Here is a 13,683-nt window from a genome sequence, read left to right on the forward strand (position 1 = left end):
TACTTGGTGCCCTGATGGCAGCTCCCTTAGTTGCACTAACAGCTTGAACCACTGAGCTCACCGCCAAGACATTCAATTCTCCAATCGAACCCCACCCAAGCTGCAACCACTTAAACGGTTGTCAGCGTCTAACGTTACCTGTAAACCTTATCGGTAGGTCCACCGTCCCCAGTGCTGGCCGCTTATCGAAAAATTCCATCCCAACCGCCAAAGGGCAAGTCCCGTCCGTAGTGCAATTCACCTGTTGATATACGTACCTTGTTCACCACGGCAATAACCATCATCATCTTCCAACAATCATCGACCTTTATTCTTCACCATGCCCAAGACTCTCGAAAAGGCACGCAAGGCCATTGCAAAGAAGAGGGGCGGTGCCATTGAAGCCCTCCACGCCAAGAGTCGCGATTCCCGCCGTCTTCACAAGGCCCAGGTCCGCGATGATCGTCTCGTGAAGATGTCTGAGGCCAGGCGCAAGAGGGACCAGCCTTTGATCACCCGTATCGCCTTCTTCCAAGGGGCTACTCGTGAAAATGAGAACAAGCCGCTTGAGCTCCCTGCCATCCAGAAGAAGATTGCCGAGTGAGTGTTGACTGCGACTGTTGGACAAACCATCTCTAACCATCCACCCAGATTCTGCCATCAACATGATGAGGAGTATGACGAAATGAAGAAGGCTCGTCGTCAGGGCAGGCCGCCTAGCGCCAAGGAGGATCTTTTGAGGATGAAGATGGAGGCGCTTCACAAGGAGGAGCGTGATGGTTTCTGTGAGTCCTCCTCTCTTCTCTTCTACGAGGGATAGCTTGTCGCTGACCATTTCACAGACTTGCCCGATCTTACCAATGAAAAGACCACTGAGATGTTGGATCGATGGGATGGCAACTGGGCCTTCCTCACCAACCTCACATGGGTCAAGATCCAGGCCTCAGGAAGATCCGCGCCTGCCAGCTTCCCTCCTCAGACCAACTGAGAGCACATCGCCCCTTCTTTTTCCCATCTAACCAAGGAGATACCCAGAATGAGCGAGGCAGCTGGACCTCAACAAACATTAATGATACCCTTTCCAGCCCTTCAGTTCCAGTCCCAGTCCCAGTTGAACGCCAGCCGGCTACTCCTCCCGTCTCCCGCATTGCTCGTCACCCTGATGAGATGCCATGCGTCGTGCTACATAGCCGTGTCCACGAATGATATCGAAAGGTGGGCCAGACAGAGATTTATTCATTCCTCACGAGCCTCATCAATCAACCTGTCACAAGCCACTCTACCTCTCCTACCTTACCCTATCCGCAATCCGTACCTTGCTTGCTTACTACACCTTGAACAAACGCGGCTGCTGCCGTGACCCCTGGGTTCGATTATCGCTGTGCATACAAACTGCAGTTTCACCTTGTCCAAGCACCAGGCACCAGGCACCAAACGGCTCTCGGGCCCGAACCGATTGAAAGAGGGCTGAAGGGAGGAGACTCGAGAAGGAGGTGGGTGGGGTGGGAGCAACGTGTCGAGGACGCCATTTCATGCTGGGTTCAGTTACCGACAGCCTGTCCCAGCCAGCCAGCCCACACTCCCCGTCAACTCGGACAGTTCACCAGTTAGGGATGGAGAAAAGGGTTCATGGGAACTGGGAGAGAGAAAAGAAAACATGTTTCAGACCAGCCGAAGACTGTGCCCTGGGAAGGCTTGCTTACAGGGCTGCAGGTCTCCTACCGTGAGACCACGTGTGAGAGACATACCGGTAACAAAAAAAAAGTTGGAAGTGTGGAAATTAAAGAGGTGCATTGCCCCTGGAACCCGTCATGAGTCCTGCATATAGAAAGAAGGACAAAAAAGCCCATTCTACACACAATGTCATACACTCCCTCAACGGCAACGCCCGATTCGACGATTTCTTACCTCCCTCGTCCCGGATCTTTTCATCCCGTCATTTGCAAAGTGATCGACAGCGACACCGAGTGTTCTAGTGCTTCGCTTCGTTCGGCGCCGCTCGGGAGAAGCTGCCAGTTGATGCTGTACAACACTACGTAGCTCGTGGGCATAAAGCAACGCTAAGCTAGATCCTACTTTTCCCTCCTTCCTCAATCCCCCTCTCCCGCACCCAAGTGTGGCGGGCGGAAACAGTCAGAGAGGAGGGAGGGACTCATCGATATGCACCTGAAAAGCAGGTAGCCGTGGGCGGTTTGGTATTATTCCCCCCCTTGGCTCGTTGGCTGCCCCTTGGCTGCCCCCTGGCTTTACCGGTATTCCACATGTCCTGCACGTTGCCATGGACCGGGCTCGGGGGGGGCGGTCTCACCGGAGTTCGGAGAGCCCTGGCTAGGGTTCTCCTGGGAACTTAGAGACTCGTCAATACTCGGAGCGGTTTGGTTGTTCTGTTTCCCTATAGGGTGGAATATGATTTGGGATGAGGGATGAGATAGGACTTTGTTACTTGGCTGCAGTTTCAAGGTCCAGGTATGTATGTATGTAAATTTGTCGTTGCGGTTGCCCAAGTCTTCCATTCAGGCGCGCTAGGGAGAGAGAGAGAGGTTATTCGGTGTTACACACAGGAGGAGGGCCGGGGAAAAAGAAGAAGAAGGAAGAAACCCTACCTAGGTACACTACCATTTTCTTGGCAGGGCTTGCAAGACAGGTGAAAAAAGAACATGGTACAGCATGGCATGACATTGAAGCAGGGTAAATAAACTCTTTGGTTCGAAAGTCTCAAAATATCTCAACTTGAACAAAACCGCCCATCTGTTTTGGGAGCGGGTTGCAGAACTGTAGGCCTGGTACTTTCAGAACTCTATAGAGGTAGCTAGATCCATTCTTTCTCAGTCCTCTTCTTCTGCCCCCTTCCCCTCATCATCTAGTTCATCTAGGGTAGTTCTATCGATTGGCTCGATCTTTCCTCCATTCCTGGACTACTACATACTCCATGTGCAAGTAGCTAGCCGCGGCGAGGGAAATGGGGTGAGGAAAGGGAAGGGAAGGGAAGCACGAGCCCCAAGCAAGCAAGCAGCTAGCCCACCCACCCGCTAAGGTACGCCAATAGCTGGTCGATCAAGTTATGGTGGATAAGAAGGGACGGGAGTTGTGTTAGGTTGTACGTTTTCCCTATAGATAGAAAGAAAGGGGGGTACAAGATGAGGGGAAAGGTGAACGACAGACAGACAGGTCGGGTAGTGGTAACAGAGGATGATGATATTGATGGGGATAGGTAGACGGAGGGACGACGAACCGGCAGGCAAGGAGAACCATTAACGCACACATGATGAGTACGTAGTACACTTGTTGGTGAATTTAACGAGAGCGAGAAAAAGAGAAGAGGCCCAAATTCATTGGACCCAGGAAGTAAACTCGTCGGGAGTAATTTTGGTCGGGGAGGAAGCTCGAGGCTTGATGCATGAGACAGACATGTGCAGTTGGACACTGCTACAAAATAGCCGGACACGCAAGATTTGATAGGGTGACGAGCGTTCGTTTGGTTGCTTTTTTACCTCTTCCCGACACTAGAAAGAGGTAACAGAACGCATGGCAATCTGCTCGATCTCTGACCGGTAAGTAGGTAGACAAGAAAAAACTTGATTGGCAGGAGAAGAGTGAGTGGATGGATGTTTTTGTGTACTGGTAAACGTCCATGGCCATTCAGCGGCGGATACTTTTAAGCTGAGGTTGCACAAGACTCAAGATATTCAATCCAGACCCTACAGACCAGACCCTTTCCCGTCTACGCCATACAGCCACCTTCGATGCCACACATGCTGACATCCATCCATTCCCCGTTCCAAAAACCTCTTCCCTCCTCGAGTGGAGGAGGAGTGTGTGTCGTGCGATTGGAGTAACCATTCAACATGTCTACCAATCGTGAAACCCACTATGTAATGTATGGCTTGCCGGAGCTGCACTGCTACTGCTACCTTCCACCCCAATGGCCACCACCACACAACCACAACGGGCACGACAGACAGACGGACGGACGACACGCGCGAGACATACAAGACACACGGGAAGTAAATCCTGGACTGGACTGACGTCGAGTCCATCCTATCATCCATTGCATCCATCCATGTCATGTTCCGGTGGGCTTTGACTCTCTCGTCCTCCCCAAGTTAGTTGGAAGTAACCGACAAGCCGACAACCGACAAACCGACAAGCAAACCCCAGGTTTCCCAAAATGATATAAAGTAGTACGTCAGTCCCCTACCTACTTCTTGGGTAGAAAAAAAAGCCGACAAAACCTTTCATGGGCGACCCTTGGATGTCTGAAACAGACTAAATCGTTCTTTTTGTTTTCCATTTCGATCTTTCCATGCTTCCATGCACTTTGGTAGGGTTGCGGATTACCTAGGTACACCATCACCACGAGGCACTCGCATTAAGCACACCTGTTGCACCTGTTGCACCGGAGAGAATTAGACGCTGGTTTTGTCTCGGCCAGTGTGTGTGCTTCGACTTTCGGTTATACCGAGGACGGTTTCCTGGGTCGACGATATATAGGTGTTGGTGGTGATTCCAACGTTTATGAGTTTGGCAAGACGTCAGCGAGTATTTAAAACAAAACAGAGGCTTCGAAAACCGAGAAACATCCCCACTTGGACTTACAAGGTTGAATACCACCACCACTCGTTCTCGAACCTCACTCCAAACAATCTCCACGTGGGTACTAGCTCTTCTCCAGTCCTATCTACATCACCATCATCCATCTAACCACTTGCCTAGTATCCGCCACAATCTCACACATCTTTTCGACCACCCTCTTGGTTAACTTGACCGGGTACACATCACCAACCAGAAACCAAAGACCAAAGACCAAAAAACCAAAAACCCAAGACCAAAAAAAATGTGCACCTACAAAACCCACATCCGCGTCTGCCGCCGCTGCAGCAGCGAGGACACAGTCCTCATCTCCGAACAGCTCTGCTCCGTGGCCAAGAACAGCGGCAGCGGCATCTTTGGCTCTTGCCTCTCTGGCGTTTCCAGTCAACGAGATCAGACGGGGTACAAGTGCTGGCAATGCCAGGACGAAACAACAACCTCCTCGGCATCCCGGTCTCGAAGCAGTAGTGGTAGTGGAAGTAACAGCCCGAATAGCAGCACAGGAGGCGGAGGGGGAAGAAGAAGGGGGAGCAGTGTTAGTGTTGGTGTACCCATTGGGCCACAGGGTGTGAACTCCATGTATGGATACAACAACAACAACTACCACTATGGAGTTATGGGGGGTGGTGGTGGTGTTCATAATAGGGGGCAACAGCAGCAGCAGCAGAGACGGATCTCGGTATCAGGTCAGGCGACGACGGCATCGATGATGATGCAAGGACAAGGGAGGGAGTATGTGCCAGTGCCGCCGGTACCTTTATCGGTATCAGAGCAACAGGAACAACAACAGGATTTGGAGAGGAGGTTGAGGAGAATGGGGAAGATGAAGGCTGATTTGAGGAGGTATGATGGGCGGTTCATATAGATGAGATTCTCTTACTGGCATTGGCTATGGCGTTCGTTGTATCCGAGGCATTCAAGGCACTTGATCCCTGGAAGCAGAATGCTGTGAGAGTGGGGTCTGGACCCTGAAAATGTTGGACGCTAAAGGTAGAATGGCTAGAGGTTATAAGTGTGTTAAAGACATGGCCGTGAGGAAAAGGGTAGTTTCGAATAGAAGGAAGTAAACTTTTCATCAACAATGGTCATCGGGAGGTGAAGTGAGAGCAGAAGAGGTCGCCGTCGATACTACGGAGAACAACTGAAGACAAAGTTTTAGTGGGCCCAAAGCGTCATTGTGGGGGAGCTCCCGCCAAGAGGAGCTTATCGGTTGACGCTATGCTTTATCGGTGGGGCTCTTATCGATTGAGCCGGGGTCCCATGGTCTGTGCTCGGAATTTTCTGCGCCAGCGACGGAGCTTTTGAAGATTTCTGGGGACCAGCTGCTCTCAGGTTCGTGGAGCTCTCGGCGGATCCATCGAGCCATTGTGGATTGTCATCGAATTCCTCCATCACTCCCGTTCTCTTTTCGTCTCTTCACTCACTCGACAACACTCCAGTCCTCTTTCCCAACGCGCAACAACACGATCGGACCCAAACATCCGATCCATAGTCAACAACCCCCCACCAAATCCGTCAACATGATGTCTCTTCGTGCTGTCGCGCGCACCGCTGCGCCCCGTGCTCTCCGCGCCGTCTCTGCTTCTCCCATCACTCTCGGCCGCGCCACCGTCCGCGCTACCAGCAACGTCCTCAGGACTCAGCTCCCCCAGAAGGCTTTCTCTACCACCGTCTTCCGCGCTGCCGCTACCGAGATCGACTCTGAGCTCTCCGAGAAGCTCTCCACCGAGATTGGCTACGAGCAGGACATTGCCTCCAACGAGCCCGTTCCCGCCACCGTCAAGGACTTCCTTGAGAACGGCCCCTTTGAGCTCGTCGACACCCCCGGCAAGGAGGATGTTGTCCTGAAGCGCACCTTTGGCAACGAGCAGTAAGTTTAATCCTCAGCAACTGTTAGCAGTCACAGCTTGAGTACTGACCCGTATACCCCAGGATCACCATCTCCTTCTCCATCGCCGACCTCCAGAACTACGAGCCTGGCATGTTCGACGAGGACCCGGCTCTCGGTGACGAGGAGGGTGCCCAGAACGAGGAGGACATGGGTGAGGACGGCGGCGCTCCCGTCCGTCTCAACATTGTCATTGAGAAGCCCAGCAAGGGTGCCCTCAACATCGACGCCGTTGCCCAGGACGGCTCCATCGTTGTCGACAACATGTTCTACTACCACGACGCCAAGCTCGCTCACGGTGACAGCGCCGAGACCCAGCACGCTGCCCAGGCCGTCTACCCCGGCCCTCCCTTCGGTACCCTCGATGAGGATCTCCAGGTCCTTATGGAGCGCTACCTCGAGGACCGTGGCATCAACCAGGCCCTTGCCCTCTTCGTTCCCGACTACCTTGACATGAAGGAGCAGAAGGAGTACCTCAGGTGGCTCAACAACCTCAAGGGCTTCGTTGATGCCGAATAAATGGGGAGAGATGAGATGCTGTGACGAGGACGGAAAAAGTTAAAAAGGAGAAGGAGAGGATTTGAAGCTGCGGGACGGCTTTTTGGACCCGCAGCTGATGTATGACATGTACCTGTAATTATATCGCTATGTTTATACCACGACTCAATACCAATTTGTATAATGCAACAGAAGCCGGCGGGAATAGATTGTGCGCGGACGAAGCTGCTGTTTGAGAGGGTCAAAATCCAGGTGGACAAGGCTGTTTCTAACCGAGATACCACCAGAATTGTGATTGCAAAAGGTCCAAGTCATTATGGTGGTATGGCACGGCTTGCCCCTTCCAGTTCCAAGCCATGTTAAGGTACCCCTGGAAGCCAGCGGCCCTGCCATTGGTTGAATGGGGGGTCATTGACTTCAGCCCAGCTGAATCCAACTTCAACTCTCTCTCCGTCTTACATCTTTTGAAACAACATCTTTCTCTATTACAATGTGTTTGTGATATCCCCTCGTTTTTATCAATCGCTGTGTCGGTTCCGAGGATTCCGGCCACACTCACTTGCATCTTTGCTCTCAATTCACACAGTCACCGAGACCAAATATTCTCATTGTGGAGAACATCTTTCCCCAGAACTCCGTTAAACGGCAGACGAGCACTCAGGACATACATTGCCATTACAAACGCCCCAAATATCAACAATTGATATGAATACAACATGAATCAGAATAATCCAAACCGGGCCCAGTACAGCGGTCTACAACAAACCGAAGACGAAGATGATCACCACCACCATCCAGCCTTTCCATCCCGGTCCCAAGCCAATGACGACCACCAACCAGAAGAAGACGAAGAAGCCCAACTGCTTACCAGCGAAGATTACATCGAGGAATTCGAACTAGACGACACCGACACCACGACCAAACCCACCCACTTTCACCAAAGATCCAAGTCCCAACTTGGCCTCTTCCGCCGCCTCCTCACCTTCCTCTCCGGCTCCTCCCACCCCCAACGGCAAACCCTCACCCCATTTCTTCTTCCGTCAATCCAATCTCTCCCCCGCCTTACACTAGAACGCCTCATTTCCTATCAATGGCAGCGCGCAGCACTTTTATCCATCGGTCTACTCCTCTGGTTCACCATCTTCTCCCTCTCTTTGGTCCACTCCAAAGGTACTCTTCTAGACCCAGATGGAGAGGTGGTGAAGCACCTAGACTGCGTTTCAACACTTTGGGGACCAGGAAACGAATGCGGCGTGGACGGCGAGCGGTGCAAGCCCTTTGGGAACGTCAGTTTTTCGTTTCGTTGCCCGGCGGATTGTAGGCAGGTGAAGGTGCTGAATCCGAGGTGGGTTGGCGGGGAGGAGGTGGTTTATAGGCCTTGGGTTATTGGTGGTGGGGTGGTCGGAGATGGTTCTGCTGCTGCCACGGATACAGGAACGGGGACGGGGACGGGGACGGGGACGGGGACGAAGATGGGGGTATACAGAGGTGACTCGTTCGTCTGTCAAGCGGCAATGCACGCCGGCGTCATTTCCGACTCTAAAGGCGGTTGCGGGGTGGTAGAGCTGGTGGGAGAATACTACTCCTTCTTCGGCGGAAAAGGAGGCGGAGGGATCGAGAGTCTAGGCTTCGATTCCTATTTCCCCATGGGCTTCACCATCCATCCAGCCCTGACCGGTCCCGAGGAATGTCCACAGATGGAAATGAAAACAGCCCGCTCCCTAGCCCCAACCGTCCTCCTCACCTCTTTCGTCTCCCTCCTAACCACCTCCGCCACGACCCTCTGGTTCACCAGCTTCCTCACCATCTTTACCCACGTCGGCCTACTCTCCGACCCCCCCAACGTCTCCGGCCCGTCAGACACCATCCTCCCCCAATTAATCTCCCTCTTATTCGAGCGCCTCCTCCCCGCCACCTTCACTTCCGCCGTCCTCTTCTATACCTGCTCCCGTAACACCACGCTCCGCGCCATCCCCGCCTCAGCAAACGTCGAAAAAACAGTCCTGTGGCTCGGCGCGCTCTGGACAGGCGCCCTCTCCAACTTCACTCTCGAATCATGGATCCCCCTCTCTCGCTTAAGCGCGCACGACCTTTCCCAACAACCGGGCGCGGTGGTAGCTCTCATCGGTATCGTGGCCGTTTTGTCGCTGACCATCGCCTACCAGGCTTATTCCTTCTGGCTTGAGAGTCGTGTCCTCCCTTACCTATCCTTTTACAGCCTGTTACTGGCGGGAATCGCGGTCGGCGCGATAATCTCTCTAACGGGGCTAGGAACGCTAGAACTGCGAATCCATCACTACGTTTTAGCTCTACTGCTACTGCCGCTGACGAGCATCCAGACGCGGCCCGCGCTGGTGTACCAGGGACTGCTGTTGGGGTTGTTCATCAACGGGGTTGCGAGGTGGGGGTTCGATTCGGTTGTACAGACGGCGGAGGCGCTGAGGGGGGATGATGGGTTGTTGGGGACAAGCTTGGTTCCGGTGGTGGATGGGCAGCCGTTGGTTTATCTTACTACTGAAGCGTCGGAGATGTGGAGTATTGCTTTTAAGTGGAAGGGGATTAATGAGACGCTGGAGGCGTTGGTGCTGCCGAAGGTAGGGGAAAGGGGAAGGGAAGAGGCGGACCGGTTGCAAGGGGTAAGTGTCATGGTGAATGATGTGGAGAGGCATAGAAAGTTCTTTGCGGAGGAATCGCTGGAGGATCAGGTATTTAGGTGGGAGAGAGACCCACGGGTGGTGATGACGCCTGAGTATTTTCGGTTCGCTTTCTTGGGAGAGGACGGCAGGAGTATGGATTATTCTGGGGTCGGGACGTGGTTTGGGAATGGGACTTGGAGCTCTGGTCCGGGGTTTTATTGATCATGCAGGTCTTTGTGGAGAAATAGTACAGCGATGATTAGATTTTCTCTTGATTCAAGTATGCGACGCTATTTACGCGAATCTCTTGATAAACTTCTCCCGTTTGCCGAGAGCCCAATTATCCCTACACCTGGTATTTTGGTATGTAAAGACACCTCTTAACGTAAGCCTCGCCGGATCGACCCAAGCTTGAAAGTGAAGAACAAAACATCAACCCTTTGTTACACCCCAACATTCCCTATGTTGACGTCCTATTCCCCTCCTCCCCTTTAACTATCGCATCACCCTCCTCCAACAGTCTCCCCACATCCTCCCCTCCAACCCCCCTCTCCTTCCACCTCTCCAACAACCGCCTTGGCATCTCCCATTCCCTCGCCGCCTCCTCCTTCTTCCCCTGCTTCATCAGCCCCCTCAACCGCTCAGGAACCCTCACCACTTCCCTCGCCAGCTCCTTCGTCCTATCCCTCCTCTCCTTCCTACTCCTCCGTTCCTCCTCATCCTCAATTCCCTCCAGCAGATCCCTATCCTGCAGCTGCTCCGTCTCCCTCCGTCTCTCCGCAGCATTTTCGTTCCCATCCCCACCCCCACCACCCTCCGACAACCGCTGCCGAAGCTCGCCTCTAATCCCGCTAGCAAGCTCATACACCTTCCCCAACACAGCATCCAGCGTGCTAGCCATGGGATCCAGCTTGTCGGCCGTCGACGAGTTCGAGTCGAACATGCTGGTGCGCATCTTGCGAATCGTCTCGGTCGCGCTGATCAGCTTCGAGTAGTTGTCGTACACCAGCGCCTTCTTCTCGGCATCCAAAGCGCGGATCTCCGACAGGATGCGGGCGTACGTCTTGAGGAGTTCGGCCAGCGTCGACGACTGTAGGAGCTCGGACAGGTACGGTTGCGCCGAGAAGTCGGGGGAGTCGAGGACGGGCGAGGCGGGGATGGAGTCGAATGAGGACAGGGATTGTTGGAAGCCGCCATTGCCATTGTTGGATGATGGGTCGGGTGATGGTGGGGTGGAGGTTACTTCAAGGATCGGGGTCGAGGTACCCGTGCCAGAGGCCGCTTGGGCTTTTTTGAGGTTGTAGTACTCGCGCAGGGCGGCGCGGTTGGCGCGTTTGCCGGCGGCGGCGGGGGCGGCGGAAGGGTTGGGCGAGCTTGAGGCGGATCGGGGCACGTCGAGGCTTGGGCGCGTGGAGGAGGTGGGTGTTGTGTTGGAGTTGTTGAGGGCTTGGGAGGAGTTGATGCGCCGCGAGAGGGGCGTCCCTGTGTCGCGCGGGGTGGCTATTGTTGACATGTTGGAGTGTCTGGCAGGCGCTGGTGGAAGCCCGAGATGGTGGTGCGAATGGCGGGGTGAAGATGCGCGTGGTCGGTTAGGAGTCGATAATGAATCGATATTTCTCGAATTCCGTTGGGATTGGTAATGACCGAGATGAAACTGTAACCGCTATGTCGGTCGAGGGGTATCGTGATGCTGGAGATGAGATGGAAGTGGAAGTTTGGCGATGGAATTGAGACTGGAGAGCGGGAATGGGATGACGTGGAGCTCTGACCAACGTTATCCCCTGACAGCACTCAATCGGTTGCGGCTGAAAAGGCTACCCCAGCGTCCATGCTGCAGTGGAACCGCACTAAAGCTCAGGGCAATTCAGGGCTGCGTTAGCGCGGCAGGCGCGTCAGCGGCAGCTCCCGACCCGCCCATTCCCCAGGGCCCTTCCCCGCACCGCAGCCATAAAGGTTCTCAATGTCGTAACTTTCACCTTTCATCAACTCAACTCATCATTCGTTCCCAAACATCATCATCAAAAGGAAGCATCCCCACCCGACCAATACAACATTAAAAAATCAGTTCAACCTTTCAAGCTTGGTTAACAACAATGAAATGTACCCCGCGAATCACCTCCAGATACCTCGTCAAAATTCATCCCACCAGCATCAACAAACAGCATCCGAGAAACGCAGCCATCGATCGACATGATCGACCATGAACAGGCCAACAACGACTTGGCAACGTCAACGATGGATCTCCTTTCCAACCCTGAGATGATCTGCGAAGAATTGAAATAACGGTTCGAATGGTTTGACCCCAGAGCTTCCAATCTCTTCACTTATTCCTTCGAAACCCTATCCCAGTCTGGACCCTCAAACAACCCCCTACTCTTCCTCGTCCACGATAGACGTAAACTTCAAGTACCTCTTATCCGTCTTTCCCTCGAAAGCCTCCTCCCGATCGGTCCCAAAACTGGCCACCTTCCACTCCGCCGCAACCTTGACCATCTCCTCACACTTCTGCACCACGCTTTCATACGCATCCGATCCAAGCAGCACCCTAGCCACCCACTTCTTATCACCCACCACTCCCTCCGCCTTCACAATATCGACAATCGCTGTCCCAACCCTGGTCAAATCTCCCGGCATGAATTTCATGGGATCGCTCATGAACATGCCTCCCACCTCCGTCAACAGCGGGCCATACGCATCCGGCAGACTCGTTCCTTCTGTGCCGAAAGCCGAATCCGCCTCAAACCGCGGCTGGCCAAGATTGGTCGGGAACCCGCCGCACTCAATGGAGACGCACCGGATTCCAAGCGGCCTGAGTTCCTTGTGCAGGGACTCGACGTAGCTGGAGAGAGCGGCCTTGGAGGCGCTGTAGGTCCCCATGAAAGGGAGCGAAGTCCAGGCGGCTGCTGATGAGGTGTATGCGATTGTGATGGGGTGGCGGTTAGCGTGAGAGGGGCGAAGAGGTCGGTTTGGAAGATACGGGCTGTGAAGGCTTCGCTGAAATAAGTGAACAGGTCAAGTTAGCTAACTTACAGATGAGTCGGGGTGTAAGCAGAGTGATTGTCGGGACGGTGACGTACTCGGCTTCTGCAACACTCTTCATGGATGACATCCCAGCGTTGTTGAAGAGGACGTCAATATGGCCAAAGATGTTCCAGACTTCTTGAACCTTGCGCTCCAGGATCTCGACGTTGGCGGTAATGTCCAGTTCGAGCAGGGCGACGTGGCCGGACTTGAGTTCGCCGAGGCGCAGTTCGACATTGCGGCCGGAGGCGATGACCTTGTCACCGCGAGAAATGATCTCATTGATGGTAGCACGGCTGATTCCGGAAGGTGCGCCAGTGACGAGCCAGACGAGGGGGGGCATTTTGATTTTCGGCGCCGGTGGGATAGGCAAGATGGAAGCTGATGATGACAGCGGGTTTTCATGAGTGAGAAGCGTGAAGATCAGCCGACTTTATACACCTCGACTCCATGATCTTTACCAAGTCGTTGCTGATATCCATCATCACGGCATCTTGGCTGCTTTCCTAAGCACATGCGGATTGTCATCTTCAGACATCACGGTGTTCCTAACCAAGATGTGATGCGGCCGCATGGTACGCGGCAGGTCTTCAATCATCGTCCAAAGATGGAGTTGAGAGCTGGCGATTACTCAGGGCACGAATATTGCTGAGCCACTCAAAGGACGCAGCCACTCAGCGATGTGGATGTTGCGGGCGGGCGGGCGGACGACCGCACCGGTCCGTTCCGTTACATCTGTCGGTGTTCACATCGTGAGACGCGGACACGGCCGCGCCAAGATCTTCAGGGTCGGTAGCGCACTGGGAGAGTGGGAGGTGAACGGTGAGATGGATCTCTGGGCATGGGTAGGCTACAGCATGCTTACAAAGGCCGCTGACTTATCAAGCTTTTGAGTCTAATCAGACTTCAGGAGAGGGGGCAGAAGCAGTCCATCTCCTTGCAACCACTTGTATGCCTACCTCTGTCAACCTCCAACCTCAACCCATCAATTTTCTGAAGACCAGATCAGCAGCTATTGATGCGGATGAAAGGCCGAGTTGCAGCACTCGTTCCTTAGTCATCACGTCGACA

At 53.8% G+C, this 13,683-nt stretch overlaps 6 protein-coding genes across 6 annotated transcripts; 4 read left to right on the plus strand and 2 right to left on the minus strand.

The window, feature by feature from the left end:
- Positions 1–140: 140 nt before the first annotated feature.
- On the plus strand, positions 141–1,074 carry B0H65DRAFT_159824 (translation machinery-associated protein 16). The gene is made up of 3 exons (XM_062821219.1): positions 141–579; positions 631–764; positions 822–1,074. The coding sequence occupies exons 1-3, from the start codon at positions 320–322 to the stop codon at positions 965–967; spliced, it is 540 nt and encodes a 179-aa protein (XP_062683015.1). The 5' UTR covers positions 141–319; the 3' UTR covers positions 968–1,074.
- Positions 1,075–4,389: 3,315 nt separating this feature from the next.
- On the plus strand, positions 4,390–5,703 carry B0H65DRAFT_159813 (uncharacterized protein). The gene is made up of 2 exons (XM_062821218.1): positions 4,390–4,494; positions 4,576–5,703. Exon 2 carries the CDS (start codon positions 4,814–4,816, stop codon positions 5,432–5,434), a length of 621 nt encoding a protein of 206 aa, XP_062683016.1. The 5' UTR covers positions 4,390–4,494; positions 4,576–4,813; the 3' UTR covers positions 5,435–5,703.
- Positions 5,704–5,800: 97 nt separating this feature from the next.
- B0H65DRAFT_461760 (mitochondrial glycoprotein) lies at positions 5,801–7,422 on the plus strand. The gene is made up of 2 exons (XM_062826614.1): positions 5,801–6,439; positions 6,502–7,422. Exons 1-2 carry the CDS (start codon positions 6,090–6,092, stop codon positions 6,974–6,976), a joined length of 825 nt encoding a protein of 274 aa, XP_062683017.1. The 5' UTR covers positions 5,801–6,089; the 3' UTR covers positions 6,977–7,422.
- A 928-nt stretch (positions 7,423–8,350) lies between these two features.
- B0H65DRAFT_461762 (uncharacterized protein) lies at positions 8,351–9,896 on the plus strand (the record flags this gene model as incomplete). The annotated part of the gene is made up of 1 exon (XM_062826615.1): positions 8,351–9,896. A coding segment is annotated over one exon (1,392 nt), but the record flags the coding sequence as incomplete, so codon positions are not given.
- B0H65DRAFT_461763 (Vps51/Vps67-domain-containing protein) lies at positions 9,897–11,340 on the minus strand. The gene has a single exon (XM_062826616.1). It carries the CDS (start codon positions 11,102–11,104, stop codon positions 10,052–10,054), a length of 1,053 nt encoding a protein of 350 aa, XP_062683019.1. The 5' UTR covers positions 11,105–11,340; the 3' UTR covers positions 9,897–10,051.
- Positions 11,341–11,556: 216 nt separating this feature from the next.
- B0H65DRAFT_571356 (uncharacterized protein) lies at positions 11,557–12,955 on the minus strand (the record flags this gene model as incomplete). Its single annotated transcript, XM_062830480.1, has 3 exons — positions 11,557–12,494; positions 12,569–12,585; positions 12,669–12,955. 3 exons carry the CDS (start codon positions 12,953–12,955, stop codon positions 11,962–11,964), a joined length of 837 nt encoding a protein of 278 aa, XP_062683020.1. The 3' UTR covers positions 11,557–11,961.
- Between the last annotated feature and the right edge of the window lie 728 nt (positions 12,956–13,683).

The sequence above is a fragment of the Neurospora tetraspora genome (genome assembly GCF_033439725.1).
Source record: "Neurospora tetraspora strain CBS 560.94 chromosome Unknown B0H65scaffold_3, whole genome shotgun sequence".
NCBI lineage: Eukaryota > Fungi > Ascomycota > Sordariomycetes > Sordariales > Sordariaceae > Neurospora > Neurospora tetraspora.

What these genes read in the sequence shown, in the direction of transcription:
- B0H65DRAFT_461760 (XM_062826614.1), top strand. Translation starts at nt 6,090, where the DNA reads ATGATGTCTCTTCGTGCTGTCGCGCGCACCGCTGCGCCCCGTGCTCTC. An exon ending in CGCACCTTTGGCAACGAGCA is followed by an intron (nt 6,440 to 6,501) that starts GTAAGTTTAATC and finishes CGTATACCCCAG; the next exon opens with GATCACCATCTCCTTCTCCA.
- B0H65DRAFT_159813 (XM_062821218.1), top strand. Translation starts at nt 4,814, where the DNA reads ATGTGCACCTACAAAACCCACATCCGCGTCTGCCGCCGCTGCAGCAGC.
- B0H65DRAFT_461763 (XM_062826616.1), bottom strand. Translation starts at nt 11,104, where the DNA reads ATGTCAACAATAGCCACCCCGCGCGACACAGGGACGCCCCTCTCGCGG.
- B0H65DRAFT_159824 (XM_062821219.1), top strand. Translation starts at nt 320, where the DNA reads ATGCCCAAGACTCTCGAAAAGGCACGCAAGGCCATTGCAAAGAAGAGG. An exon ending in ATCCAGAAGAAGATTGCCGA is followed by an intron (nt 580 to 630) that starts GTGAGTGTTGAC and finishes CCATCCACCCAG; the next exon opens with ATTCTGCCATCAACATGATG. An exon ending in GGAGGAGCGTGATGGTTTCT is followed by an intron (nt 765 to 821) that starts GTGAGTCCTCCT and finishes ACCATTTCACAG; the next exon opens with ACTTGCCCGATCTTACCAAT.